The 25,705-nt window shown below is 59.2% G+C and overlaps 1 protein-coding gene across 2 annotated transcripts in view; it reads right to left on the bottom strand.

Annotated features, from left to right (window-relative positions):
* Positions 1–723: 723 nt before the first annotated feature.
* Positions 724–25,705, bottom strand: part of ASXL2 (ASXL transcriptional regulator 2) — an 82,233-nt gene continuing 57,251 nt past the window's right edge. For both annotated transcript variants that reach the window (XM_059843198.1, XM_059843199.1), the window contains 7 exons: positions 22,534–22,660; positions 17,505–17,645; positions 15,489–15,652; positions 13,383–13,479; positions 11,614–11,719; positions 9,624–10,299; positions 724–8,052 (listed from right to left, as the gene is read on the bottom strand). In XM_059843198.1, coding sequence (XP_059699181.1) covers positions 5,884–8,052; positions 9,624–10,299; positions 11,614–11,719; positions 13,383–13,479; positions 15,489–15,652; positions 17,505–17,645; positions 22,534–22,660 — 3,480 coding nt within the window. In that variant the 3' untranslated portion in view covers positions 724–5,883. The remainder of the gene's footprint in view (positions 8,053–9,623; positions 10,300–11,613; positions 11,720–13,382; positions 13,480–15,488; positions 15,653–17,504; positions 17,646–22,533; positions 22,661–25,705) is intronic.

Below are 25,705 nucleotides of genomic sequence, written 5' to 3'. Positions count from 1 at the left end.
GATTCACCCGAGCCAACAAGGGCACCGCGAGGCTGGTGCGGCCACCTCGGGGCTCCAGCGTGCTCCCAGGCTCCCTCAGCAGGGAGCTGTGCTCCCTGTGCAGGTGCAGCCTGGGGCCAGGCACTCCTGCTGCTGCCCAAACTGGCACCCTCAGTGCTGCAGGGCTGGCTCCAGGAGCAGCTGGGATCGCAGCACAGGCAGCTGTGTCGGCTCTCGGTGTCCCGGGGGAACCCCCTCCCGACGGGAATTCACTCCGGGGCCAAGAGCTGCACAGACGGATCCGCACCAGCAGCCCTGCAGAGTAAGAAATCCGACCAGGAGTTCCCTTGACAGCACCGTGAGCGGCTCCTGCAGGCTGGTGTCGGTCAAAGGGTGGATTCCGTGAGCTGGGAGCTCTTTTCCAACCTGAATGATTCCGTGGAGAACCCACCCATTTATTCCCACCCACCCTGGAGCACACCCAGGCGCTGCGGGTCTGGTTTGGAGCAGGGGCTGCAGCTGCTTTGGCTGGGCGGGGTCATCCTTGTGGGGAGGGTCCACCCCAGCTCCTGGATCATGCCAGGAAACGAGGAAAACAGAACGATTTGTGGCTCTCCAACTGCTACAGCCTTCCCCAAACCCTCGGCTCTGGGCTTTGCTTCCCTGCAGAGCTCCTACCTGCTCCCCCCCAGGCTCCTTTCCCTTGTTTTTGTGTTTTTAAACATTATTACATCTCAGATCCAACCAGCTCAAATACTTTTTAATACATTGAAAATGTAAAATAAAGCATATACGAAGTACATACAGTATATATATACACATATTTCAAATACTTAAAATTCTTATGTAAAATATGATTTTTTTCTATATTATTTGTGTAAAAATACATTTTCAAATGGTGTCACCTCGATTTTGCTGTACAGACCCTCAAGCCCAATCAAAGTCCCTTTTAAAAAGGCAAAAGACAAAGGTTTAGGATTTTTGGAACTATGTTTACAGGCCTGTTGTCCACACAGGAAAAGCCTCTGGGAAACAGTATTGGATTGCTTCTTTGTGAGAATTCCCGTTTTTATTGCATTAACGGCAGGAACGGAGCCTCTTCAGTTGTGCTGCAGTAACCCCGCTGGCCTGGCCGAGGAACTGCCCCCGGTACCCTGTCACCACTCAGAACCCCTCCTTTGCCCTCTCTTTTCAGATACTAAAATATATATTACTTAAAATATATTACTGTAAGCTCTCCGACTCGCTCTGCACGTACAGCAAACGCAAGCGTTAAAAACCACCCGGGGCCGCTCCCTCCCGGCACCCAGCTCCTGTCCCCTGTCCCCTGTCCCCGTGTCACCCGGCGGCAGCGGAGCTCTGCTCCCGGGCAGCCGGCAGCGCCCTGCCCACCCCTGCAATTACCTGTCATAATTAATCAGCAAAGTGATGCTGCCACGGCCCCGCCGCCTCCCACATTCCCGCTGTGGGAAACCCCAGCCCGGCCCTGCTCTCCGCACCGCCCGCGGGTCTCAGGAACCATCGCACGGAGCCCCCCGGGAGGAGAGAAGCCCCAAAGCCGCTCCCGATCCACCCTCCCGCCCCGGATGGTCTTTGCTGCCTCTCCCCCGAGAGTCCCTCCCGAGGATTCCTCCTGAGGATCCCTCCCGAGGGTCCCTCCTGAGAGTCCCTCCCGAGGATTCCTCCTGAGGATCCCTCCCGAGGGTCCCTCCTGAGAGTCCCTCCCGAGGATTCCTCCTGAGGGTCCCTCCCGAGGGTCCCTCCTGAGAGTCCCTCCCGAGGATTCCTCCTGAGGGTCCCTCCCGAGGGTCCCTCCTGAGAGTCCCTCCCGAGGATTCCTCCCGAGGGTCCCTCCTGAGAGTCCCTCCCGAGAATTCCTCCTGAGGATCCCTCCTGAGGGTCCCTCCCGAGGGTCCCTCCTGAGAGTCCCTCCCGAGGATCCCTCCTGAGGGTCCCTCCCAGTAACGACCTGACCAGGAACTGCTGCTCCAGCAGCTGTTTTGTGCAACCAAAAAAAAAAAATTATAATTCCACCTTCCCAACCAGTGCAACTGCTTGGAACCTCCTCCTTCCTGTAAATTCCCGAAGGGAAAGTAAAATTCCACACCGAATTCCTTCCCTTGCTGCCCACCTGGCTCAAAACCTGAACCCCCAGAGCCGCGCTGGCACCTCCTGCGCCACAGCCTGTCTGAGGGGTTTGGGGCTGGGAAGTGAAGCGTTGGTCAGGCTGTAATTCCAGTTCTGTGTCCTGAAAAGGGAAACTGAAACCTCCTCCCTCATCAGGTTCCTTTCCCTGCCACAAACACTCTGCCATCAGGCTTTGGAAATCCTGGATTTTTGATGCTGCCATTCCCTGCAGTGCTATTAAACTCACTCTTGGGGGACCGAAGTCTAATGGTTTAAACTCTGTCACGACATCCCTTTATGATAAATCCCGTGTGGAGGTGCATTTACTGTCGATGGGAAGGAGCCTCAGCAGCGGGACAGGCTGGTCCCCCCCCAGGAACTCCACAGGATCCCCCTTCTGAAAGCCATCATCCCACACCCAGCTGCAGCACACAAAACTTCCCGGGCTTTGTCCCTATTCCATGGATTTTTACACCCAGCCCCTTATCCCAAACAATTTCCTCACACCCAGTGCCCTGTGCTCGCCCTCGGAGATGCTCCCCCAGGCTGCACCAGGAGCGTGCTCAGACCTCAATGGGCACCGAGAGAATCGATTTCCTTAAAAAGAAACAGAAGAAAGGTAGCCCAAGCTAAGTGTGGATCCATGAAATGGAACTAAGGCACTGACAGGTGGAAACTCCCGAGCCACCAGCACCATCCTACCCTGGCCAATGCCAGCCAGGCCACCTCCATGTCCCGGGTCACCGAGTGTCCCACCCCGGGTCACCAGCCAGCCCCTCCTGGATGGCACAGCCAGATGGGCACATTCCCACGGGATGGCTCTGGGAATGGCATTCCCCTGTACTGCCAGGGAACGGGCACAGCGAGCCCACGCTCAGCAAGGGAAATCCAGCAGGAGGAACCAGCTGGGCAGGGATGGCTTGGGAAGTGCCAGGGGAGCTCTGGAAGAGCCCTTCCAGCGGCAGCTGCAGCAGCCAAACGCCTGTGAGTGCTCAGGGTCACAGCTCCCTCCTCATCCTCTGCTTCCCCCTCTCCAACAGCCTGGAAAATCACCCTGAGAGGAGCCAAGGAGAGACCAGAACTGACCCAAGTGTGCACAGAAACCTCTCACTCTCCTCTGAGAAGGACTCTGTCAAATGCACGTTGGCCTCTCCTGGGCCGGCCCAGCCAGGAATGGAAGTGTCTGTCCAGGACTAGCGAGGGAGGAGTGGACAGATCCTGCTCTCAGCTCCAAACCAGCCCACACTGCCTCCCTCCCCAGGTTTACAAAAATGCAGGATTTCCTCTTCCCCAGCAAGAGCTGCAAGTGGGCAGTGGCAGGAAGGTGGCACAGGCCGGGGGTTCTTGGGCTACCCCCACCACCGCCACGGGCGGGAGATGCTCGTGGGGACAATTTTGTGCAATGTTTTAGATTTAAAAAATCAAGTTAATTTCTAATCCCTAAATGCTCCTCACCATGGGATGCCTGAGCAGCGATGTGGAATCACATCAGTGGGGGGTCACTGCTCTGCAGGAAATTTCAGGTGGCAGAACCCAGAGCAGGTGATGCTGCAGCTCCTGCTGCTCCAGAGGCAGCTGCACTCCCCACACAGGGAGGGAAACGCTCCTGCTGCCACGGGATCGAGTCTGAAACTCCCTTTTCCTTGTCACCACCAACTAAATCACAGTCATGGAATATCCTGTGCTGGAACAGACCCACAGGGATCATCCAGTCCAACTCCTGACCCTGCACGGACACCCCAACAATCCCACCCTGTGCCTGAGAGCCTTGTCAAAGGCTCCTGGAGCTCTGGCAGCCTTGGGCACCTCTTGTTCTGTGGAAAACCACCCAGGAATTATTCCTGCTCCTCCCCACCAGTGCCGGGCTCCCGGGGAGAAGGGGAGGGGAGCAGTAGTACAAAGGAGAGGGGAAGGGAAGGCTGAGGACCCCGTGCACCACTCAGTTAACCCACTGCTGGGGGAATATTGCTTCAGCTTAAAAAGGCCTTTGGATTAAAAGTGAATTCAGTGCTTTTCCATCAAAAACATACATAGCTCTGTTCCCTGACCAGGATGCAGCGAGGGCCCCACCCACCCGGGGAGGAGAACAGCCCTGGGTGACTCGTGCTCCATCAGCACCCTCAGCTCCCAGGAACACGGGGCCACTGTGCTTTGATTTCCCTCAGTGCAAGTGAAGGAACCCAGGAACTGTCAGGGAGCACAGGTGCCACCAGCCGTGTCCCCAGTCAGCCCTGAGGGGCTGCCCCAGCACCCCTCCCCCAGCTGGGCCCCAGCTGAGCTGAGCTCAGCCCAATTTGGTATCTCAAACACAAAGAGCCACCCAACGACAGACACTCAATTGCCTTCCCCTACACCCAGGAAATACAAAATCTTGGACAGAAACTGGAGATGTCTGACCATGGGGGTGTTTGGATGAGAACAAAAGCTTCCCAGAGCATGGCAGGACCCAGGGTGACACTTTGTGCCCTTCACCTGCCCCCTTGTCCCAAGAGCAGCTGGCTCTGAGCTGTGGGATGGCAGCTCCAGCTCCCGGGAATGCCCAGGAGAGCAGGTTCCTGCCAGCCCTGGGAATGCCCAGGAGAGCAGGTTCCTGCCAGCCCTGGGAATGCCCAGGAGAGCAGACTCCTGCCAGTTCAGGGAATGCCCAGGAGAGCAGACTCCTGCCAGTTCAGGGAATTCCCAGGAGAGCAGACTCCTGCCAGCCCTGGGAATGCCCAGGAGAGCAGGTTCCTGCCAGCCCTGGGAATGCCCAGGAGAGCAGACTCCTGCCAGTTCAGGGAATTCCCAGGAGAGCAGACTCCTGCCAGTCCTGGGAATGCCCAGGAGAGCAGACTCCTGCCAGTCCTGGGAATGCCCAGGAGAGCAGACTCCTGCCAGTTCAGGGAATGCCCAGGAGAGCAGGTTCCTGCCAGCCCTGGGAATGCCCAGGAGAGCAGACTCCTGCCAGTTCTGGGAATTCCCAGGAGAGCAGACTCCTGCCAGTTCTGGGAATGCCCAGGAGAGCAGAGTCCTGCCAGCCCTGCCTGGCCAGGCACAGCTGTGTGACCCCTGCTCCCAGTGGGTCCGTGACAGTCCCCAGGACTGAGCTGTTCTGGTCACTGCCATGGCCAGCCCAGCTCCCTGCAGCTCCAGCAGCAGCACACCCGGACACCTCCCTTCAGCTGGGATACTGGGAGAGGGGATCTGCAAACCAGGAACACCAGCCTGCATTGCACAGCCCAGGGGCCTCTGGAACAGAGGGAAAGGCAATGGAGAGAAAGGCTGGCACGGCATCAGTTCCCAGGGATCTGAACTGGGAGCAGCCAAGGGAGCCTGCTCAGGGCTCCTGCCTCAGTGCTCCATCACCACACACGGCTGGACTCGGATTATCCCGTTCCCTCTGCCAGGAGAAAACCAACGATGGGCTGTGGGCTGGATCTCCCCGGGGAGAGCAGAGCTCAGCAAACGTGCTCAGAGCAGGCTGGGGTTACTGGAACTGCAGTACAAGTCAAACACTATCTCCTAAAAGATTGAAAAAATATCTTTAAACAAAATAATGTGGCATATTTACATAATTCCTTAAGTGCAAACTCTTGTCACAATTCATGTAGTCGAGCGCGATTTCGACTCCCTGTACAAGAAGGTGCTCTTTCGTTAATGAAAGAAGGACTCTAACTCTGTATTCCTGATTCAGTAACGTGTCTCTTGTGCAAGGCAGTAAAATTCCTGTTTCTTCCCAAGATTCTTCCGACAGCAGCCCCCGGAGGAAGCCGTGCTGCTCCCCTCGCGCCGCCCCCGTTACCGCACCACGAGGCAGGAGACGCAGAGCTTGGAGGGGCCGATGCAGTCGTCATGGCAGAAGGCACCGCAGCCCTTGCACATGATCATGGCTTTCAACCTGCAGTAACATTTGGAAGGGGGATCCTCCATGGCGCCGTCCTCGGCGAACGCCTGCACCGGGAGGCTCTGCCCGTGGCCGCCAGAGTTCACGGCCTGCCCGGTGGGGATGGTGGTGACGGTCACGGAGAAGGACATGACGTTGCCCATGGAGCTGGCCAGCTGGTTGCACTCGCTCATGAGCGAGCCCTGGCCCACGTCGGGCGAGGTGGAGACGTTGATGGTGCCGCTGTAGCTGGACCCCAGCAGCTGCGCCCCGGCGCTCCCGGGCAGCTTCGGGGGGTGCGGGGCAGGGAGCAGCGGGGGCTGTGCCGGGTCCAAGGACGGGGTGGGGGGCCCGAAGAGCTCCGTGCCACCGTGGCCCTTGCCCCTCATGGCGTGGGCCATCTGCTCCTGCGCCGCCTGCAGCAGGTCCCGGGCCAGCGCAGTGCCATCTAATGCTGGCACCTTCTCCTTGGCTGCCGGCCGCACCGGGGCTGCCTCGGCCTTGGCAGCCTTTGCCCCCAGGGAGCCGGGCTCTGCAGGGCCGTGTGAGCCCTGCTCCTTCTCCCCCTGCCCCGCCCGTGGCTCCTCTTTGACGCTGCTGTGCTCCCGTTCGTCCCCGGAGCTCTCGTCGTCCGCGTCCTCCTCGCTGCTGCTGCCCTGGCCGCCCGTGTCCTCGGCCTCGCCCAGCTCTGCCCTGGCGCCCTCGGCGGGGCTGCTCAGCCCCAGGCGGGGCTCGGCGCTCCCAGAGAAGCCTCTCCTCAAACTCTCCGAGCCGCGGCCGTAGGTGGAGATGTTGAGCAGGTAGTGCCCAGACATGGCAGGCTTGGACGTCCTCCTGCCCGTGAAGCCCAGCATGAATCTCTGGCTGGTGGAGCTGTTTTCCACCGGGAAACCTGAGTGCGGGAGGTTCAGCTGCGAGGGCTGAAGGACGGGCAGCACGTTCTGCCTCTGCACCCTCTTGATGAGAGTCTGCAGGATCTGCTCCTGGGTGGATTTGCTCAGCGCCTCGTGGCCCTGGTGCTGCTCAGGCCCGGGCTCCTTTCCCGAGGGGAGTGGGAAGGTCCTTGGAATGTGAGGCAGAGGCCTGTTCTGGCAGAAGAGCTTCCCAAGGTGCTGCGGGGGCAAACCCGATGCTCTGTCCCCCGCCTCGGCGCCGGGAGCTGCCACCCCCTTCTCTTCCTGAGGAGCCACCGGGACACTTTTCATTTCTGCTTTGGTCAGCGGCTTGGGCAGGATCTGCTCCAGAGGGACACTCTTGCCCTGGAGCAGCTGGGTGACCAAAGGGTTGTTGGCAGGAATGCTGGAGCTCGCTCGGGGCAGGGCCCCACCGGGAGGAGACTTAAGGCTGGCTGCTACTGAGGAGCTGCTGGAGGGTGGGACGGGTGCACCCACAGCTCCAGCCTGGGCTCCGGGGCCCGTGGGTGGCGGGGGGGACACCAGAGGGGAAGGAGATTTGCCTTTGGGGAGGTCACAGGCGGTCCCTGCTGAAGGACCGTTCCCGTTCCCAGCCACCGGAGCCCCCCGGGCCGGGGCAGGAGGGGCCGTCCCTGCCCGGTCCCCACTGGGGATCCCCGGGGACCCGGGGGTGGCCGTGCCCCGCGGGGGGCTCGGCGTGGCCCCAGCGCCGTTCCCTAGCGCCGGGGCTGCCGCGGGGGCCCCTGGCTGTAGTTGTGCTCCAGGAGGATGGCGAGCAGCTCCCGGCTCCGCCTGGCCCTCCACCTGGGAACGGGGCCCTGGGCAATGGGGAAGAAACCTTCTCGAACCTCCCCCGCTTCCAGTTCCTGCCAGTTCCAGTGCCTTTGCTCCAGCTGCAGCTTGGGTGGCTCCGCCGGGGTCTCTCCCGTCTCCCCCCCTGCCCGGGGGTCTCCCCCCGCCCGGGCCGGGCCCTGGCACGGCCCCCCCGGCCGAGGCGGCGGCGGCGGCGGCCGCTGCCCTCTGAGCCTTGGCCTGCTGAGCTCTTGCCTTGATGTCGGCCAAGGTCCTGGCCCCTGTCCTGCCAGGACTGCTGAGGGACAGGGGGAAGCACGCCCTGGGAGAGACCTGGCCCGCAGGAAATGGCATCGGGGAGATTCTGGACACGGGAATCTGCAAGAGAGCAGGAGAAAAGCACAGCTGAGACACGGGGAGCACCCCACCCACAGGGTCGTGTTTGCACTTTCGTCTGAGAGAACTGCTGGTGGTGGTGGTGGAGAAATCCCTTTGGAGAAACCCCTCCTGTCCCTGCCTGGAGACCAGAGACATGTCTGACCCTCGGATGCCTCCCAGGCAGTTTTGGGGTGCTGCAAACCCCATGACTCTGAGTGGAGCTCATCCCTCAAGTCACCCCAGAGCCCCCAGGCTCCCGCCCTGAAGGGCTGATCCAGCCCCTGACCTGTCAACCCCTGTTCCACGTCATTCAGATGTAACTTCAGATGTAATTTTGTATTCAGATATCCTTTGAAAGGTGTCATCATCCTGCTGGACTTGGCCTCGCTTTTCCCCCTGCTCACCCATCATTTCTCTCCTCAGCACCTTTGTACAAAGCCATGTAAATGTAAAAATCCCCTGAGCTGCAGAAAAAATGCTAATAATTTACTCTTTCCTTCTAAAACATTTTCCCCAATGCTCCAGCTGACTTGCCCCATGTTTGCTTTCCCAACATATGTGCTGAGCCCTGCACTGAGCCTGGTGCTGTTCCCCCTGCAGAGATCTCAGGGAGTTCATCTGAGGTTACATTTATTTTCCATATGAATAAAATCCTCACTGGATCCCACTGAGCTCTGATCAACCACTTCACCACTTCATTTCTGGGGGATGACAAGTCTTGGGGACATGTCTGTCCCCATTTCCCCCTGCTTTGCAAGGGAATCTATTCACAATCACCTTCACCTCACTCAGCTGTTAAATGAAATCCCACCTTTATTGCCCTGGCAGCCAGCCCTCCTTCCTGCATGGTATTCCAGACCTCTTTTATGGACACTTTTCCCAATTCTGTGTCACTGACAGTTTCACTGATGCTTTCCTGCCTTGGTGCTGTTCCTATCAACATGGTGACAATGATCAGCTGCTTTCAAAGTTTTGACTTTGCACCCTTTTAGTACAGAAGGATATGAACAGGGCAGCAGAATTCCTGGGACACACAGGACTACAGGAGTCCAGCTTCTGCCTAAGGGCCTGGAGCAGCAGGGTCAGCAGCTGCCTGCTCCTGACCTGGCTCTCAAAGCCAGGGCCTGCCAAGCCTGCAGTGTTTCTGTCCTGCTGCCTCCCCGTGCCCATCCCAGCAGGGGCCAATTCCCTCCTTCCTTTCCCAGAGGGCCTCTGCTCCTGAGATGTTCCCCAAAATTCTCCTTCCCTGCTCCTGCCCTGGCACTGCAGCACTACAAACCAGACTGCAGTGCTGCCAGGGGCTCTGCTTTTCACCCCAGTGTCTGGACTGGCTGCAAGGGGGCCTGGATGGCTCCTCTGGCCCTGGGTGTCCCCAGCTGCCAGGCTCCTGCCCCTCTTTGTCACCACGGCCCTGCAGAGCCCCTCTCTGCAGCCTGGGACGGCAGGAGCTGTGTCAGGGTCAGGCTGGGCTCTGAGGGCCCTTCCCCCCCCTGAACCCAGAGTTTGGGGTTCAGTGCCCTGGGGGAGCCCCCGGGGAGGCCCAGCCGTGGCTCTGTCCCTACCGGGCTCACCTTGAGCGGGGGCACCCGCGGCACCGCCGGCCCCGCGCCGGGAAAGGGCTGCCTCCGAAAGGCCTGCTGGTGCTGGCAGGGCTCAGCCACACGGGGCTTCTTCTCGGGGCTGCCTGGAGCTTCCTCCCTGCTCTCCGACTTCCTCTTGTGGGCCTCCACCCCAACCTCCATGGCCTCGCTCCCGGGGGGCTTCTTCTCCTTCTCCTTCTCCTTCTCCAGCGTGGCCGGGGCTGCCGCGGGGCTCTGCGCCTTCGCCGCTCCCCCGCCTGCCTCGGGGCTCTTTGGTTTGCTCGGGGCACCCAGAGATTCCTTTCCTGGTGCCTCCTTGGCTGCCCCAGGCTTCCTCTGCTCCTCTGCCCCGTGGCTGACGGTGCTGGGGGGTTTCTGGGGCAGGGTTTCTCCAGGAGCTCTCTCCTGGCCAGGCCCGGGCCACTCGCCGGCTCTCGCCGCTCGCCGCTCCGGGGACGCCTCGGCGGGCTTGGCTGCCTTGGGCTGCGGCTCCTCTCTGCCCTCCTCTCCTGCTTTCCTGCCGGCTGCTGGGGCTGCCTGGGGCTCCGAGGGGGATGCGGACGTGCCCTGCTCCCGGCACGGGGCCGGGGGGCTGCGGGGCCGGCCGGGCTCTGCCGCCTCGGGCTGCGCTGTCAGTCGCTCCGACTCCTCGGGGCTCAGCCCAGAACTGCCAAGGCAAACAGAGACTTTGCTTTGTAAAACGCCCCTGCAAAAGCTTCCCATCCTTGGGAAATGGAGGCAGGATTCTCTATATAAACTCCCTAAAGAAATGTCTCACACACCCAATTCTGTGCCACCATCACTGAGAACCTTCCCTACTGATAATCCTTCCACAGGAAACAGAAATCAGCTAAATGCAATACATGGAACACTGGGTAGCTCCAGGCCTGCTCCAGACACCAACTTTCCAGGCTGCAAACCCAAAGGGTTTGGCCAACAGTGTATATTTCCCTGTATGAGCCCCCAGTGCCTCCTCTGCAGCTCACACGGTGACACTGGCAGGAGGGGACACTGAGAAGGAAGGGTCCCACCACCCCTTCAGGAGGAGCATGGGATCTAATTCCCACAGTGATGTCTGGGAAAAGTTTCTCCTTCTGGATTAACTTCATCCATCCCTCTCAGTGATTTGTCAAATTGGGGTTTTTCCCCAAATATAACCCTGGGAAGGTCTGGTGAATCTGTGGATTGGTTCCCCCAGACCAAGCTCTCAGGAGCTGGAGGGAACTGAGCTCCTGCTCCTGCACACATCCCCTCCACGGTGTCCTGCTGTCCCCTGTACCCCTCATGCCCCAGGACTGGGGCTGTTGTCACCTTCCCACGAGCACAGACCTGGCTCAGGTGGCTGATGAAGCTCCTGGTGAGCTGCACTCCCAGCCTGGTGTATCCCTGTAGTTGTTCTTACAGCCTGGAGGGACACCCACAGCACCCCAACCACACCAGGGAATGCCAGGAATGCCCTAAGGCTCTGGAGGGTTAATACACCCAGGATGAATGGGGGGCACAGTGGCTGGCAGGGTGAGGACAACCCCAAACCTGGCACAGTGCAGGGTTAGAAATTCCTGGTCAGTTATTTACACCTGTGTGCTCCTTCCCCGGTCTCTCAGCAACTCAGAAACCCCAAATCCTCCCTGTAGCCTCAAAGGATGGGAAACCCCTGAAGCAAGGGGAGGCAGAGAATAAAAGCCTGGCAGATTTGGAGGTGTAACCAGGTGGTGTGGGGCTGGAGATATGGGAATGCAGGTCCTGACCCTGAGGTGGGGCACGCTCGGCCACCCCAGCTCCAGGAGAGTGGCTCCAAGCAAGGAGGAGTGACATGCCAGGACACCCTGCAGTGGATAAAGGGTGACAAACCTCCCACCTGACCTGGATCCCGCCGGCATTTCCCAGTTTCCTGGAACCAGCTGAAGCCAGGAACCTTCCTCAGGCTCCAGGGAACGCAGTGTCCATGGATGGGCACCCCAGAGCACAGCTGAGCTCTCACCTCTGCCCGTAGTAGCTCTCAAAGAAGTGCTCCTTCCACAGCTCCACCTTCTTCTCCTTCTCGATTTCCTGCCGGATCCGGAGCTGCATTTCCGGGGTGAACTCTCCTGGGGATGCAGAGGGGATTGCTGAGCCAGGGGAGGGCTGGCTAAGGGGGCACAGGGGCCAGGGAGGGCTGGGTAAGGGGGCACAGGGGCCAGGGAGGGCTGGCTAAGGGGGCACAGGGGCCAGGGAGGGCTGGCTAAGGGGGCACAGGGGCCAGGGGAGGGCTGGCTAAGGGGGCACAGGGGCCAGGGAGGGCTGGCTAAGGGGGCACAGGGGCCAGGGAGGGCTGGCTAAGGGGGCACAGGGGCCAGGGAGGGCTGGCACTGCAGGGCACAGGGGCCAGGGAGGGCTGGCTAAGGGGGCACAGGGGTCAGGGGAGGGCTGGCACTGCAGGGCACAGGGGCCAGGGAGGGCTGGCTAAGGGGGCACTGGGGCCAGGGAGGGCTGGCTAAGGGGGCACAGGGGCCAGGGAGGGCTGGCTAAGGGGGCACAGGGGCCAGGGAGGGCTGGGTAACAGGGCACAGGGGCCAGGGGAGGGCTGGCTAAGGGGGCACAGGGGCCAGGAAGGGCTGGGTAACAGGGCACAGGGGCCAGGGGAGGGCTGGCTAAGGGGGCACAGGGGCCAGGGGAGGGCTGGGTAAGGGGGCACAGGGACCAGGGGAGGGCTGGCACTGCAGGGCACAGGGGCCAGGGAGGGCTGGGTAACGGGGCACAGGGACCAGGGAGGGCTGGGTAAGGGGGCACAGGGGTCAGGGGAGGGCTGGGTAAGGGGGCACAGGGGCCAGGGAGGGCTGGGTAAGGGGGCACAAGGGCCAGGGAAGGGCTGGCACTGCGGGGCACAGCCCCAGGTGGGTGTCCCAGGAGCCCTGACATCCCAGGCTGCTGCTCCAGTGGAATGGGGCAGTCCAGGGAACAGAGCTGGGAAGGGAATGGAGCCCCAGGAGAGGCTGAGGGAGCTGGGAAGGGGCTCAGCCTGGAGAAAAGGAGCTCAGGGGGGACCTTGTGGCTCTGCACAACTCCCTGACAGGAGGGGACAGCTGGGGGGGGTCGGGCTCTGCTCCCAGGGAACAGGGACAGGAGAGGGAACAGCCTGGTCACATTTGGAAGGGCCTCACCACCCTCCCAGGGAAGAATTTCCCCAATTTCCCATCCAAACACCCGAAGGGATGGCTCGAAGCACTGAGCACCCCATGCCTGCTCTGGAACAGAATTTCCCTTCTCTGCCCCCAGCATTGTCTGTGTTTAGGTGCCACAACTCCAGAGTGCCCCACCTCTACTGTCAGTTCAGATTTCAAACACAATTTTCCTTCTTTTCTCATCTCTTCCAGAGATTTCCTGTGTCAGTCCAATGCAGAACTCCCCCTGCAGCCCCCTCCCACCCTGAGCCCCCCAGCTGAGGGCAGTGAGCTCCTGCAGGGCTGCAGCTTCTCCAGGAGCACCCTGCAGGCTCCCCCAGCCCCTGCCCAGCCGGGGGTCCTGGGGCTCCCCCAGCCCCTCCCCAGCTGGTTCTGGGGCTCCCCCAGCCCCTCCCCAGCCGGGGGGTCCTGGGGCTCCCCCAGCCCCTCCCCAGCTGGTCCTGGGGCTCCCCCAGCCCCTCCCCAGCTGGTCCTGGGGCTCCCCCAGCCCCTCCCCAGCCGGGGGGTCCTGGGGCTCCCCCAGCCCCTCCCCAGCTGGTCCTGGGGCTCCCCCAGCCCCTCCCCAGCCGGGGTCCTGGGCAGGCTTTACCTTCTGACAGCCTCTCCTTCCAGCCCTGAGCAGCCGAGGTGAAGAACTCGTTGTTGAGTGCGGAGCTGCTGAGCTTCATCAGCCCGTCAGGGCCCACCTGGGGAGACACAGCCTGGTCAGCTGCTGGCCACAGCCTGGTCACAGCCTGCTCACCTGCTGGCCACCTGATGGCCACTGTCCTGGCTACCTGCTGGCCACAGCCCGGTCACCTGCTGGTCAGAGCTCATGGACACAGCCCTGCTCACCTGCTGGCCACAGCCTGGTCACAGCCTGGTCACCTGCTGGCCACTGCCCTGGGCACCTGCTGGCCACTGCCCTGGGCACCTGCTGGCCACTGCCCTGGGCACCTGCTGGCCACAGCCCTGGTGTGCTGGGCCACAGCTGGAGCAGGGGAGCAGCTTTAGTGTCCAGCCCCATGGGGACCAGGATTTTGTCACACAGCTGGACAAAGCAGAGCCTCAGAGGGGCACACTGAAAACGTGCTGCTATTTCAGAGGGGCACACTAAAATCCTGGTGCTGTTCCTCTCAACAATTCTGGAGGATTTGGGAACACTCCCACCAGCCCAGCCCCAGTGTCCAGCCTGGCTTTGAGCACTGCCAGGGATCCAGGGGCAGCCCCAGCTGCTCTGGGCACCCTGTGCCAGGGCCTGCCCACCCTGCCAGGGAACAATTCCTCATTGCCAAGATCCCACCCAGCCCTGCCCTCTGGCACTGGGAGCCATTCCCTGGGTCCTGTCCCTCCCTGCCTTGTCCCCAGTCCCTCTGCAGCTCTCCTGGAGCCCCTTCAGGCCCTGCAAGGTCCTGAACGATGACAATTATTATTAGGTGACTATTATTATTATTACTATTATTATTATTATTATTATTAGGTGACCATGTCACCCAGAGGAGGATTGGCTCTCCCCTGCCCCCGTGCCCCTCTCCCCACAGGTACCACAACAGGAACAGGATCTCCACCTGGCATCCCTCCCTGCCTGCCCTGGAGCCCTGCAGGGTGGGGCAGCCCAGTGAGTTCTGTACCTGGTGGGACAGCCCAGGTGAGTGTGTACCTGGGGCGGGGCAGCCCAGGTGAGTGTGTACCTGGGGCAGGGCAGGTGAGTTCTGTACTTGGGGCAGCCCAGGTGAGTGTGTACCTGGTGCAGCCCAGGTGAGTGCTGTACCTGGGGCAGCCCAGGTGAGTTCTGGATCTGGGGCAGCCAAGGTGAGTGTGTACCTGTGTGGAACAGCCCAGGTGAGTGCTGTACCCGGGGCAGGGCAGCCCAGGTGAGTTCAGTAATTGGGGCAGCCCAGCCCAGGTAACTGCTGCACCTGGATAGCCCAGGTGAGTTCTGTATCTGGTGCAGCCCAGGTGAGTGCTGTAGCTATGTGGAACAGCCCAGGTGAGTGCTGTAGCTGTGTGGGGCAGCCCAGGTGAGCCATACCTGTCTGTCCATGTCGGGCAGCAGCAGCCGGCACTGCTGGCCCTCGGGGGGCAGCCCAGCCCAGTGAGTGCTGTACCTGTGTGGGACAGCCCAGGTGAGTTCTGTACCTGGGGCAGCCCAGGTGAGTGCTGTACCTGGTGCAGCCCAGGTGAGTGTGTACCTGTGTGGAACAGCCCAGGTGAGTGTGTACCTGGTGCAGCCCAGGTGAGTGCTGTACCTGGACAGCCCAGGTGAGTGCTGTACCTGGGGCAGGGCAGCCCAGGTGAGTGTGTACCTGGTGCAGCCCAGGTGAGTGCTGTACCTGGGACAGCCCAGGTGAGTGCTGTACCTGGGACAGCCCAGGTGAGTGCTGTACCTGGGACAGCCCAGGTGAGTGCTGTACCTGGTGCAGCCCAGGTGAGTGTGTACCTATGTGGAACAGCCCATGTGAGTACTGTACCTGTGTGGAACAGCCCAGGTGAGTGCTGTACCTGGGGCAGCCCAGGTGAGTGCTGTACCTGGGGCAGCCCAGGTGAGTGTGTACGTGGGGCAGCCCAGGTGAGTGCTGTACCTGGTGCAGCCCAGGTGAGTGCTGTACCTGGGGCAGCCCAGGTGAGTGTGTACCTGTGTGGAACAGCCCAGGTGAGTGCTGTACCTGGACAGCCCAGGTGAGTGTGTACCTGGGGCAGCCCAGGTGAGCCATACCTGTCTGTCCACGTCGGGCAGCAGCAGCAGCAGGCGCTGCTGGCCCTCGGGGGGCAGCAGGCTGAAGGTGTGCTTGTTGATCAGGGCCCGCAGGTTGGTGTTCACCAGGATGGAGTCCGGCGTCTCCACGTCGATCTCGGCGCAGCGCGCTCTCTTCAGCTGCCCTGGGGGAGCACACACCTGGTCAGCCTCACTGCCCTCCCCGGGGCCCTGGGCACGGGGGTGCCACCCTGGGAGCTGCCCCAGGGCTCCTCTGGCCTCTGCACACAGGTGGAATGATCTGCCACGCTGGGGTTTCCCTCAGGTGTGACACCTCGTGAGAGGGCATCCATTTGTTTGGGACCATTTTGGGTTCACCTGGGTGCAGCCCTGGCTGGGCTCTGGTGCTGCCCAAGGTGCATCCATGGAGGAGATCCTTGGAATAAATCCCTTTGGCCTTTCTATGTTTCACATTCTGTGTGCTTTGGTGTGTTGGTCTGGGCTCCATATTATGGGATGGTGAGCTCTGTGCACAGAGCAGGGAGACAAAACAATTCCTGCTCCAGCTGGGCACCAAGGACAAATGAGCCAAATCTCAGCCCAGGAGCACAAACAGGAGAGAGAAAAACAAGCAGGGTGGGAGTGCCTGGGCTAAGGCTGGGCTGGGACAATGAACTGCAAGGTGCAAATGGAGCAGAGCTGATCCCAGGGAGAGACCCCGTGCCCGGCCGTGCATTTTGGGGCCTTTTTGGGTCACCTTGGGGGCAGCCCTGGCTGGGCTCTGGTGCTGCCCCAGGTGGGTCCATGCAGGAGATCCTTTAATGAATCCCTGCTTTATTCTTTAGCTCTGTCCAGCCTCTGCTCCAGGGCAGCCTTCCCAAGGCATCCCCCCAAACACAACCCTGGGAAGGTCTGGTGAATCTGTGGATTGGTTCCCCCAGACCAAACTCTCAGGAGCTGGAGTGACCTGAGCTCCTGCACATGTCCCCTCCATGCTGTCCTGCTGTCCCCCTCATGCCCAGGACTGGGGCTGTTGTCACCTTCCCACGAGCACAGACCTGGCTCAGCAAGCTCTGGACTAAACAAGCTAAACCAGCCCAAGCCCTTCATGTAAATCTGAAACTGATTTCTACCTCAGGGTACTTCTCTAACTCCATGTCTCACCCACAGAGCTGGGAGATGCAGGCTCAGAACTCTCCACCCCCACTCAGCCCACCTCCCTGGGGACCCTGGCTTCTCAGGAGGGTTCCTGCAGCTCCTTTTGGCCAATGGTCTGGTTTAATTCTCCAGTAAAAGCCAGTTTGCTGCTGGGCATTTCCTTTGGGCTCTGCTGCTCTGCACAGTGCCAGAGACCCCAGAGTGAGGGAACAGCTGGAGCTGGGCCAGGGGCATTTGGCATGGATCTCGGCAGGATCTTCCCCTGAGGCTGCTGGGCACTGCCCCAGGGAATGGGCACATCCCCAGCCCTGCCAGAGCTCCAGGAGCCTCTGGAGAGCCAGGGATTGCCAGGGTGGGGTTGTTGGGATCACCTGGCCAGCACCAGGAGCTGCATTCCACCATCCTTGGGGGTTTCTCCCCCTCAGGACATTCCATTCCTTGTAAGAATATCCTGAAATTCCCCAGGGTCAATCCCACCCTTGCAGAATGTAACAGGAACCAGAAAGGTTGGGAGGGCTGAGAAAGCTCCAGGAAAGGGCTGGGAGCCAAATCCAGCAGGGTCTGAGGGATGGAGACCCAGGGAGGAATTTCTTTTCCCTTTTTCATGTTTCTTTTTCTTTTTCATGTGTAAGTACATTAAAACCCCACAAATAAAGCAGGTCCAACAGCTGGGAATTCCCAGGAGAGGCCAGCTGGGAAGGGCTGATCTGAGGATGGAATTCTGAGTTATTTATCCCAATTCCAGCAGCCTGGCAGCCCCTCCCAGGGTCCCTCAGCAATGCATGGAGCACACTTTGCTTTGCTGGTCTGGCTTTTGCCCTGGCCCTGGAGCAGCCAAAGCCCTGGGAAAGCAGGAGAAGCAGGGAATCCATCTCTTACTTGCATGGAGCCTGTCAGATCTGGGGAAGGGCTTCTTGGGCAGCCCTGGCAGGGAGTTCTCGAGCTTCACCGAGGGCGAGGAGCTGGAGGTGGAGTTTGGGGGGCTGCTGGAATGTCCATCTGCCTGCTTCCCTTCCCAACCTGCCAGAAAGGGACACATGGAACATGGGCATGCACAGAGAGAACCTGCAAGAGCATCCTCCTGCAGGGGCTGGAGCTCCTCCAGCTCCCAGAGCCACCCCTGCAGCTCCAGCAGTGCCAGCACAGACATTCCTGAGCTCCTGCAGGGGATGGAGCTCCTCCAGCTCCCAGAGCCACCCCTGCAGCTCCAACAGCTCCAGCACAGACATTCCTGAGCTCCTGCAGGGGATGGAGCTCCCAGAGCCACCCCAGCAGCCCCAGCACAGACATTCCTGAGCTCCTGCAGGACCCAGAGCCACCCCTGCAGCTCCAGCAGCCCCAGCACAGACATTCCTGAGCTCCTGGAGGGGATGGAGCTCCCAGAGCCACCCCTGCAGCCCCAGCACAGACATTCCTGAGCTCCTGCAGGGGATGGAGCTCCCAGAGCCACCCCTGCAGCCCCAGCACAGACATTCCTGAGCTCCTGCAGGGGATGGAGCTCCCAGAGCCACCCCAGCAGTGCCAGCACAGACATTCCTGAGCTCCTCCAGGACCCAGAGCCACCCCTGCAGCTCCAGCAGTGCCAGCACAGACATTCCTGAGCTCCTCCAGGACCCAGAGCCACCCCTGCAGCTCCAGCAGTGCCAGCACAGACATTCCTGAGCTCCTGGAGGGGATGGAGCTCCCAGAGCCACCCCTGCAGCTCCAGCACAGACATTCCTGAGCTCCTGGAGGGCTCCTGCCCAGCAGCTGAATGCAGGAGATCCCTTGGAGCCACCAGGATATCCCAAACCAAAGGCATGGACAGGCACATCCCACTTTGAGTCCATTTCCCAGTTAATCCCAGTTTATTTCCCATCTCATCTGACCCAGGCACGGTCCCATTCACACTTCCAGGGCTAACAGAGCTCCTGGCAGAGCTCCTGACAGGGAAATCCCTCCAAACCTCCCCTGTCCTTGCTGAACTTCACCCCTCTCCTGCTGCTTTTGTCCTTGCCCACCCTGGGGAACTCCTCCTCCTCTTCCCAGGCTCAGTTTCCCATCCTGGTTCCTCTCCCTCCCTTCCCTGCCTCACACAAGCTCTTCCAGCTCTGAATAAATCCCTGAAATTGTGCACTCAGTGCCCTGCTTCCCACCAGAACCTTGATCCCTGCCTCCCACCCATCTGATTCCCTGCTCCCTCCACCCCTCCCATGTCCCTGCTGGGATCTGTCCCTGGGCAGCATCACAGGGATGGGGGAAAAGGAACCTCATGGAGAAAACCACACCAGAGGAACCTTCCAGGCCTCGGCAGGGAGGGATTTACAGCCTGAGGGGGATCCTGAACACACCAATCCCACCTGGAAGCAGCTGAGGAAGAGCTCCAGGAAATGCCTGGGAGCAGGAAAAGGCTGGAGGCAGGAAAAGCCTGGAAGAAGAAAAAGCCTGGGAGCAGGAAAAGATCCAGACTGAGCCTGGGGAAAGCATCCTGAGGCATCCTGGAGTTACCAGCAGGAAGGACAAGGAACCACCTGAGGAAGAACTCCAGGGAAAAAAGCCTGGGAGCAGGAAAAGCCTGGGAGCAGGAAAAGATCCAGACCGAGCCTGGGGAAAGCATCCTGAGGCATCCTGGAGTTACACAGCAGGAAACCCCCTGGCCCTGGCACCTCTGAACAGGGAGCAGAGATTCCCCCCAGGAATGAGCCCAGGTCCTGCCCCAGGAGCCCAGGCTGAGGCTCAGGGCAGCTCCTGGGCACTCCCAGCTTCTCAGGGCTCCTGGAAAATCCTGCCCTGCCCTGCCCAAGGCATTCCCACAGCTCTCCCAGGAAATGCAAACACAGATGGCTGTGATGCTGACACTGGGAATGGAATGGGGACACTGGGAATGCCCAGGCTTGGAGAGGGACTGGCACAAGCTGGGAATGGGGACACTGGGAATGCCCCTGGCTTGGAATGGGGACACTGGGAATTGCCCTGCTTTGGAGAGGGACTGGCACAAGATGGGAATGGGGACACTGGGAATGCCCTGGCTTGGAATGGGGACACTGGGAATGCCCTGGCTTGGAATGGGGACACTGGGAATGCCCTGGCTTGGAATGGGGACACTGGAATTGCCCTGCCTTGGAATGGGGACACTGGGAATTGCCCTGGCTTGGAATGGGGACACTGGGAATGCCCTGGCTTGGAATGGGGACACTGGGAATGCCCCTGGCTTGGAATGGGGACACTGGGAATTGCCCTGGCTTGGAGAGGGACTGGCACAAGCTGGGAATGGGGACACTGGGAATGCCCTGCCTTGGAATGGGGACACTGGGAATTGCCCTGGCTTGGAATGGGGACACTGGGAATGCCCTGGCTTGGAATGGGGACACTGGAATTGCCCTGCCTTGGAATGGGGACACTGGGAATGCCCTGCCTTGGAATGGGGACACTGGGAATGCCCAGGCTTGGAGAGGGACTGGCACAAGCTGGGAATGGGGACACTGGGAATGCCCCTGGCTTGGAATGGGGACACTGGAATTGCCCTGGCTTGGAATGGGGACACTGGGAATGCCCCTGGCTTGGAATGGGGACACTGGGAATTGCCCTGCCTTGGAATGGGGACACTGGGAATGCCCCTGGCTTGGAATGGGGACACTGGGAATGCCCTGCCTTGGAATGGGGACACTGGGAATTGCCCTGGCTTAGAATGGGGACACTGGGAATGCCCTGCCTTGGAATGGGGACACTGGAATTGCCCTGGCTTGGAATGGGGACACTGGAATTGCCCAGGCTTGGAGAGGGACTGGCACAAGCTGGGAATGGGGACACTGGGAATTGCCCTGCCTTGGAATGGAGACACTGGAATTGCCCTGCCTTGGAATGGGGACACTGGGAATGCCCCTGGCTTGGAATGGGGACACTGGGAATGCCCCTGCCTTGGAATGGGGACACTGGGAATGCCCCTGGCTTGGAATGGGGACACTGGGAATGCCCTGGCTTGGAATGGGGACACTGGGAATGCCCTGGCTTGGAATGGGGACACTGGAATTGCCCAGGCTTGGAATGGGGACACTGGAATTGCCCTGGCTTGGAATGGGGACACTGGAATTGCCCAGGCTTGGAATGGGGACACTGGAATTGCCCTGCCTTGGAGAGGGACTGGCACAAGCTGGATGTGTGCCCCAGCCCAGCTGCCTGCAGGGAATGGGGCTGGAATGCTGAGCCCTGCCAGGGATTGTTTGGGGCACTGAGCCTGCCCCAAGCCAGGGAATTCCACAGGTGCCAGGGAACTGGGCAGGTGCCAGGGAATTCCACAGGTGCCAAGGAATTCCACAGGTGCCAGGGAATTCCACAGGTGCCAGGGAACTGGGCAGGTGCCAGGGAATTCCACAGGTGCCAAGGAATTCCACAGGTGCCAGGGAACTGGGCAGGTGCCAGGGAATTCCACAGGTGCCAAGGAATTCCACAGGTGCCAGGGAACTGGGCAGGTGCCAGGGAATTCCACAGGTGCCAGGGAATTCCACAGGTGCCAGGGAATCTGGAAGGTGCCAAGGAATTCCAGAGGTGCCAGGGAATCTGGAAGGGTGCCATGGGAATTCCACAGGTGCCAGAGAACTTGGCAGGTGCCAGGGAATAGAACAGGTGCCAGGGAACTGGGCAGGTGCCAAGGAATTCCAGAGGTGACAGAGAATTGGGCAGGTGCCAGGGAATTCCAGAGGTGCCAGGGAATTCAGTTACTCTGGAAAGAAATCAGGAAAAACTGGCTGGAATAAGTACCAAGAATTGGGAATACCATGGAAAATCTGGTGCTGGCAGGGAGCTCCTGCCCTGCTGGAGCAGCCAGAGCAGAGACCTCACTGCTCTCTGACACCACAAACTCTGGAAACCCCTCAGGGATCTTCCAGATGGAACAGGACCTGGAACCTGCCTGCAGGATGAGGAGCAACTTTGGAAAACATCAATACCAGGAGAAACTCCCAAATATAACCATTGGGAGAAATTCCAGAACATAAACACCAGGAGAAATCCCAAATATAAACACCAGGAGAAACTCCCAAACAGAAATAACCAGGAGAAATCCCCAGAGAGAACCACCAGGAGAAATCAGAAACACCAGGAGAAGGCCCCTGCATGGGGTACAGGTGACTGGGAAAGTCCCTGAGCACTGGGAGCAGCTTGGAACCAGCCAGAGGCACAGCCAGAGCCATCCCAGAGACATCCAAGACCCCTCCAAAATCCATCCAAGACCCCTCCAAAATCCATCCAAGACCCATCCAAAATCCATCCAAGATCCAGCCAAGATCCATCCAAAATCCATCCAAGATCCATCCAAAATCCATCCAAGATCCAGCCAAGATCCATCCAAGATCCATTCAAGATCCATCTAAGCTCATCCAAGATCATCCAAAATCCATCCAAGATCCATCCAAGATCCAAGGTCCATCCAAGATCCATTCAAGATCTATCCAAGATCCATCCGAGATCATCCAAGATCTATCAAAGATCAGCCAAGATCCATCCAAGATCATCCAAGATCCAAGGTCCATCCAAGATCCATCCAAGATCCATCCAAGACCCATCCAAAATCCATCCCAGGTCTCTCCAAGGTCTGTCTTTACCCAGTGCATCCCTCATAGCCCCAATCCAGGAGGCAGGAGCTGAAGGTGCCCCAAGCCATGGGGCAGGAGCTGATGGATCCCCAAGCCATGGGGCAGGAGCTGAAGGTGCCCCAAGCCATGGGGCAGGAGCTGATGGATCCCCAAGCCATGGGGCAGGAGCTGAAGGTGCCCCAAGCCATGGGGCAGGAGCTGATGGATCCCCAAGCCATGGGGCAGGAGCTGATGGATCCCCAAGCCATGGGGCAGGAGCTGAAGGCTCCAGAGCCCAGAGGAAGCTGCAGAAAGGAGCAGTTTCCCCCTGCACCCCCCTGGCAGGTGCCCTCACGTACCTGACCTCCCGGGGGTGGCCTTGGCCTTGAGCAGGACGTGCTGGCTGGAGGGCAGGGCCATGCCCGGCCCCATGCCCGCCCGGCACTGCTGCTGCTGCTGCTGCTTCTGCTGCTGCTGCTTCAGGGCCTGCAGGGACACACAGGGGACACACAGAGGGATCAGCCACCCCACAGCCCGGGGGGCACAGCAGTGGGCACAGAGCACAGGGCCTGCCCACCCTGTGCCAGGGAACAATTCCTCATTGCCAAGATCCCACCCAGCCCTGCCCTCTGGCACTGGGAGCCATTCCCTGGCTCCTGTCCCTCTGTCCCTTGTCCCCAGTCCCTCTCAGCTCTCCTGGAGCCCCTTCAGGCCCTGCCAGGGGCTCCAGGATCTCCCCAGAGCTCAGTTTTTCCCTTGCACCCCCCAGATCTGCAGCCCACAGGATTTGTGTGCTGAGAATCAGAAGCCCAGCCCGGAGCCCTGGCAGGCAGCAGCACCTTGGGATCCCAGGATCCCAGCTGGGCTGGGTGGGGAGGGAGCTCAGAGCCCCCCAGTGCCACCCCTGCCATGGCAGGGACACTGCCACTGTCCCAGGGTGTGCCAGTGTCCAGCCTGGCCCTGGGCACTGCCAGGGATCCAGGGTGGGCACCCTGTGCCAGCCAGGGCCTGCCCATCCTGAAGGGAGGGAACTCGTCAGGTGCCAGGGAATTCCCAGAGGTGCCAAGGAATTCCAGAGGTGCCAGGGAACTCGTCAGGTGCCAGGGAATTCCAGAGGTGCCAAGGAATTCCAGAGGTGCCAGGGAACTCGTCAGGTGCCAGGGAATTGCAGAGGGAATTCCTCCCCTGAAGGGAAGAGCCCCTGGGGATGCTGGGGGAACATTTTCCAGCCAGGATTAACGAGGGCTGGGGAATGCAGAGCCTGTAATTATTCATTAATATCCTGCTCAATCAGTGGGAAGCCATTTTCTGGGGATGCAGATGGGAGTCCAGAGGGAAGCCTGGCTGCAGTGACAGCCCAGCCTCCCTGGGCAATCAGCACCAGGGGAACAGAACATTCCCAAAAGCTGGCATCTCCTCTGGCATCTCCTCTGGCACCAGCTCAGCTCCCGGGGCTGGAGCCACAGCTCCTGTTCACCCTTCCCTTCCCCTCCTGCTCTCCTCAGGGACAGCCCCTGGGGATGGAGATCCCTCCCCAGGACTGGGCACCTCTGGAATTCTCTAGAATTCCATCCCGAGTGCTGCTTCTCTGCCAGAGAGAGCCAGGGACACAGGCTGGGCTGGAGAGCAAATCCTGCTGGGACAGCTGGAGATTCCATCTGCACCTGAGCCACGGCTCCTCACACACACTCCCTGTGCCAAGGAGAAAATTCCACCCAGTGGAGGGGTTTTGCTTGGAGAAAATCTGAGATTTCTCAATTTTGAGATGGATTTGAGGTCAAAATTTTGAGATTTTGAATGCTGAGATTTTGAGATTTTTGATATTTTTGAGATTTCCCAATTATGAGAATGATTAAAGATCAAACTATTGAGATTTTGAATTTTGAGATTTTTCAGATTTCCCAATTTTCAGACTGATTTGAGATCAAAATATTGAGATTTTGATATTTTTGAGATTTTTCATATTTCCCAATTTTGAGACTGATTTGAGATCAAACTATTGAGATTTTGAATTTTGAGATTTTGCAATTTTGAACTTCGAGATTTTGATATTTTTGAGATTTTTGAGATTTCCCAATTTTGAGACTGATTTGAGATCAAAACATTGAGCTTTTGAATTCTGAGATTCTGAACATTGAAATTTTGAATTTTGAGGTTTTGATATTTTGATATTTTTGAGATTTTCCAATTCTGGGGGCCCAAGCAGTGCAGCTGGGGGAACACCTGTGAGCCCCACTCAGGGGGAATAACTCAGCTGGAATTCCCCATCATGGAATTACTGCTCTCCTTCCTTCTCCTGTCCATGGAATTCCTGCTCTCCTTCCTTCTCCTGTCCATGGAATTCCTGCCCTTCTTCCTCCTTCTCCTGTCCATGGAATTCCTGCTCTCCTCCCTCCTCCTGCCCATGGAATTCCTGCTCTCCTTCCTTCTCCTGTCCATGGAATTCCTGCTCTCCTTCCTTCTCCTGCCCATGGAATTCCTGCCCTCCTTCCTTCTCCTCCTGCCCATGGAATTCCTGCTCTCCTTCCTTCTCCTGTCCATGGAATTCCTGCCCTCCTTCCTTCTCCTCCTGCCCATGGAATTCCTGCTCTCCTTCCTTCTCCTGCCCATGGAATTGCTGCTCTTCTTCCTCTTTTTCCAGACTCTCTGTCCATGGAATTCCTGCTCTCCTTCCTTCTCCTGTCCATGGAACTCCTGCCCCCCTTCCTTCTCCTGTCCATGGAATTCCTGCTCTCCTTCCTTCTCCTGCCCATGGAATTGCTGCTCTTCTTCCTCTTTTTCCAGACTCTCTGTCCATGGAATTCCTGCTCTCCTTCCTTGTCCTGTCCATGGAACTCCTGCTCTCCTTCCTTCTCCTGTCCATGGAATTCCTGCTCTCCTTCCTCCTCCTGTCCATGGAATTCCTGCTCTCCTTCCTTCTCCTGTCCATGGAATTCCTGCCCTCCTTCCTTCTCCTGCCCATGGAATTCCTGCTCTCCTTCCTCCTCCTGTCCATGGAATTCCTGCCCCCCTTCCTTCTCCTGTCCATGGAATTCCTGCTCTCCTTCCTTCTCCTGCCCATGGAATTCCTGCTCTCCTTCCTTCTCCTGCCCATGGAATTCCTGCTCTCCTTCCTCCTCCTCCTGTCCATGGAATTCCTGCTCTCCTTCCTTCTCCTGCCCATGGAATTGCTGCTCTTCTTCCTCTTTTTCCAGACTCTCTGTCCATGGAATTCCTGCTCTCCTTCCTTCTCCTGTCCATGGAACTCCTGCCCCCCTTCCTTCTCCTGTCCATGGAATTCCTGCTCTCCTTCCTTCTCCTGCCCATGGAATTGCTGCTCTTCTTCCTCTTTTTCCAGACTCTCTGTCCATGGAATTCCTGCTCTCCTTCCTTGTCCTGTCCATGGAACTCCTGCTCTCCTTCCTTCTCCTGTCCATGGAATTCCTGCTCTCCTTCCTCCTCCTGTCCATGGAATTCCTGCTCTCCTTCCTTCTCCTGTCCATGGAATTCCTGCCCTCCTTCCTTCTCCTGCCCATGGAATTCCTGCTCTCC

Source organism: Haemorhous mexicanus, chromosome 3 (genome assembly GCF_027477595.1).
Source record: "Haemorhous mexicanus isolate bHaeMex1 chromosome 3, bHaeMex1.pri, whole genome shotgun sequence".
Taxonomy (NCBI): Eukaryota; Metazoa; Chordata; class Aves; order Passeriformes; family Fringillidae; genus Haemorhous; species Haemorhous mexicanus.
Note: the sequence above shows the minus strand (reverse complement) of the source record. Positions and strands in the feature narration are given on the sequence as shown.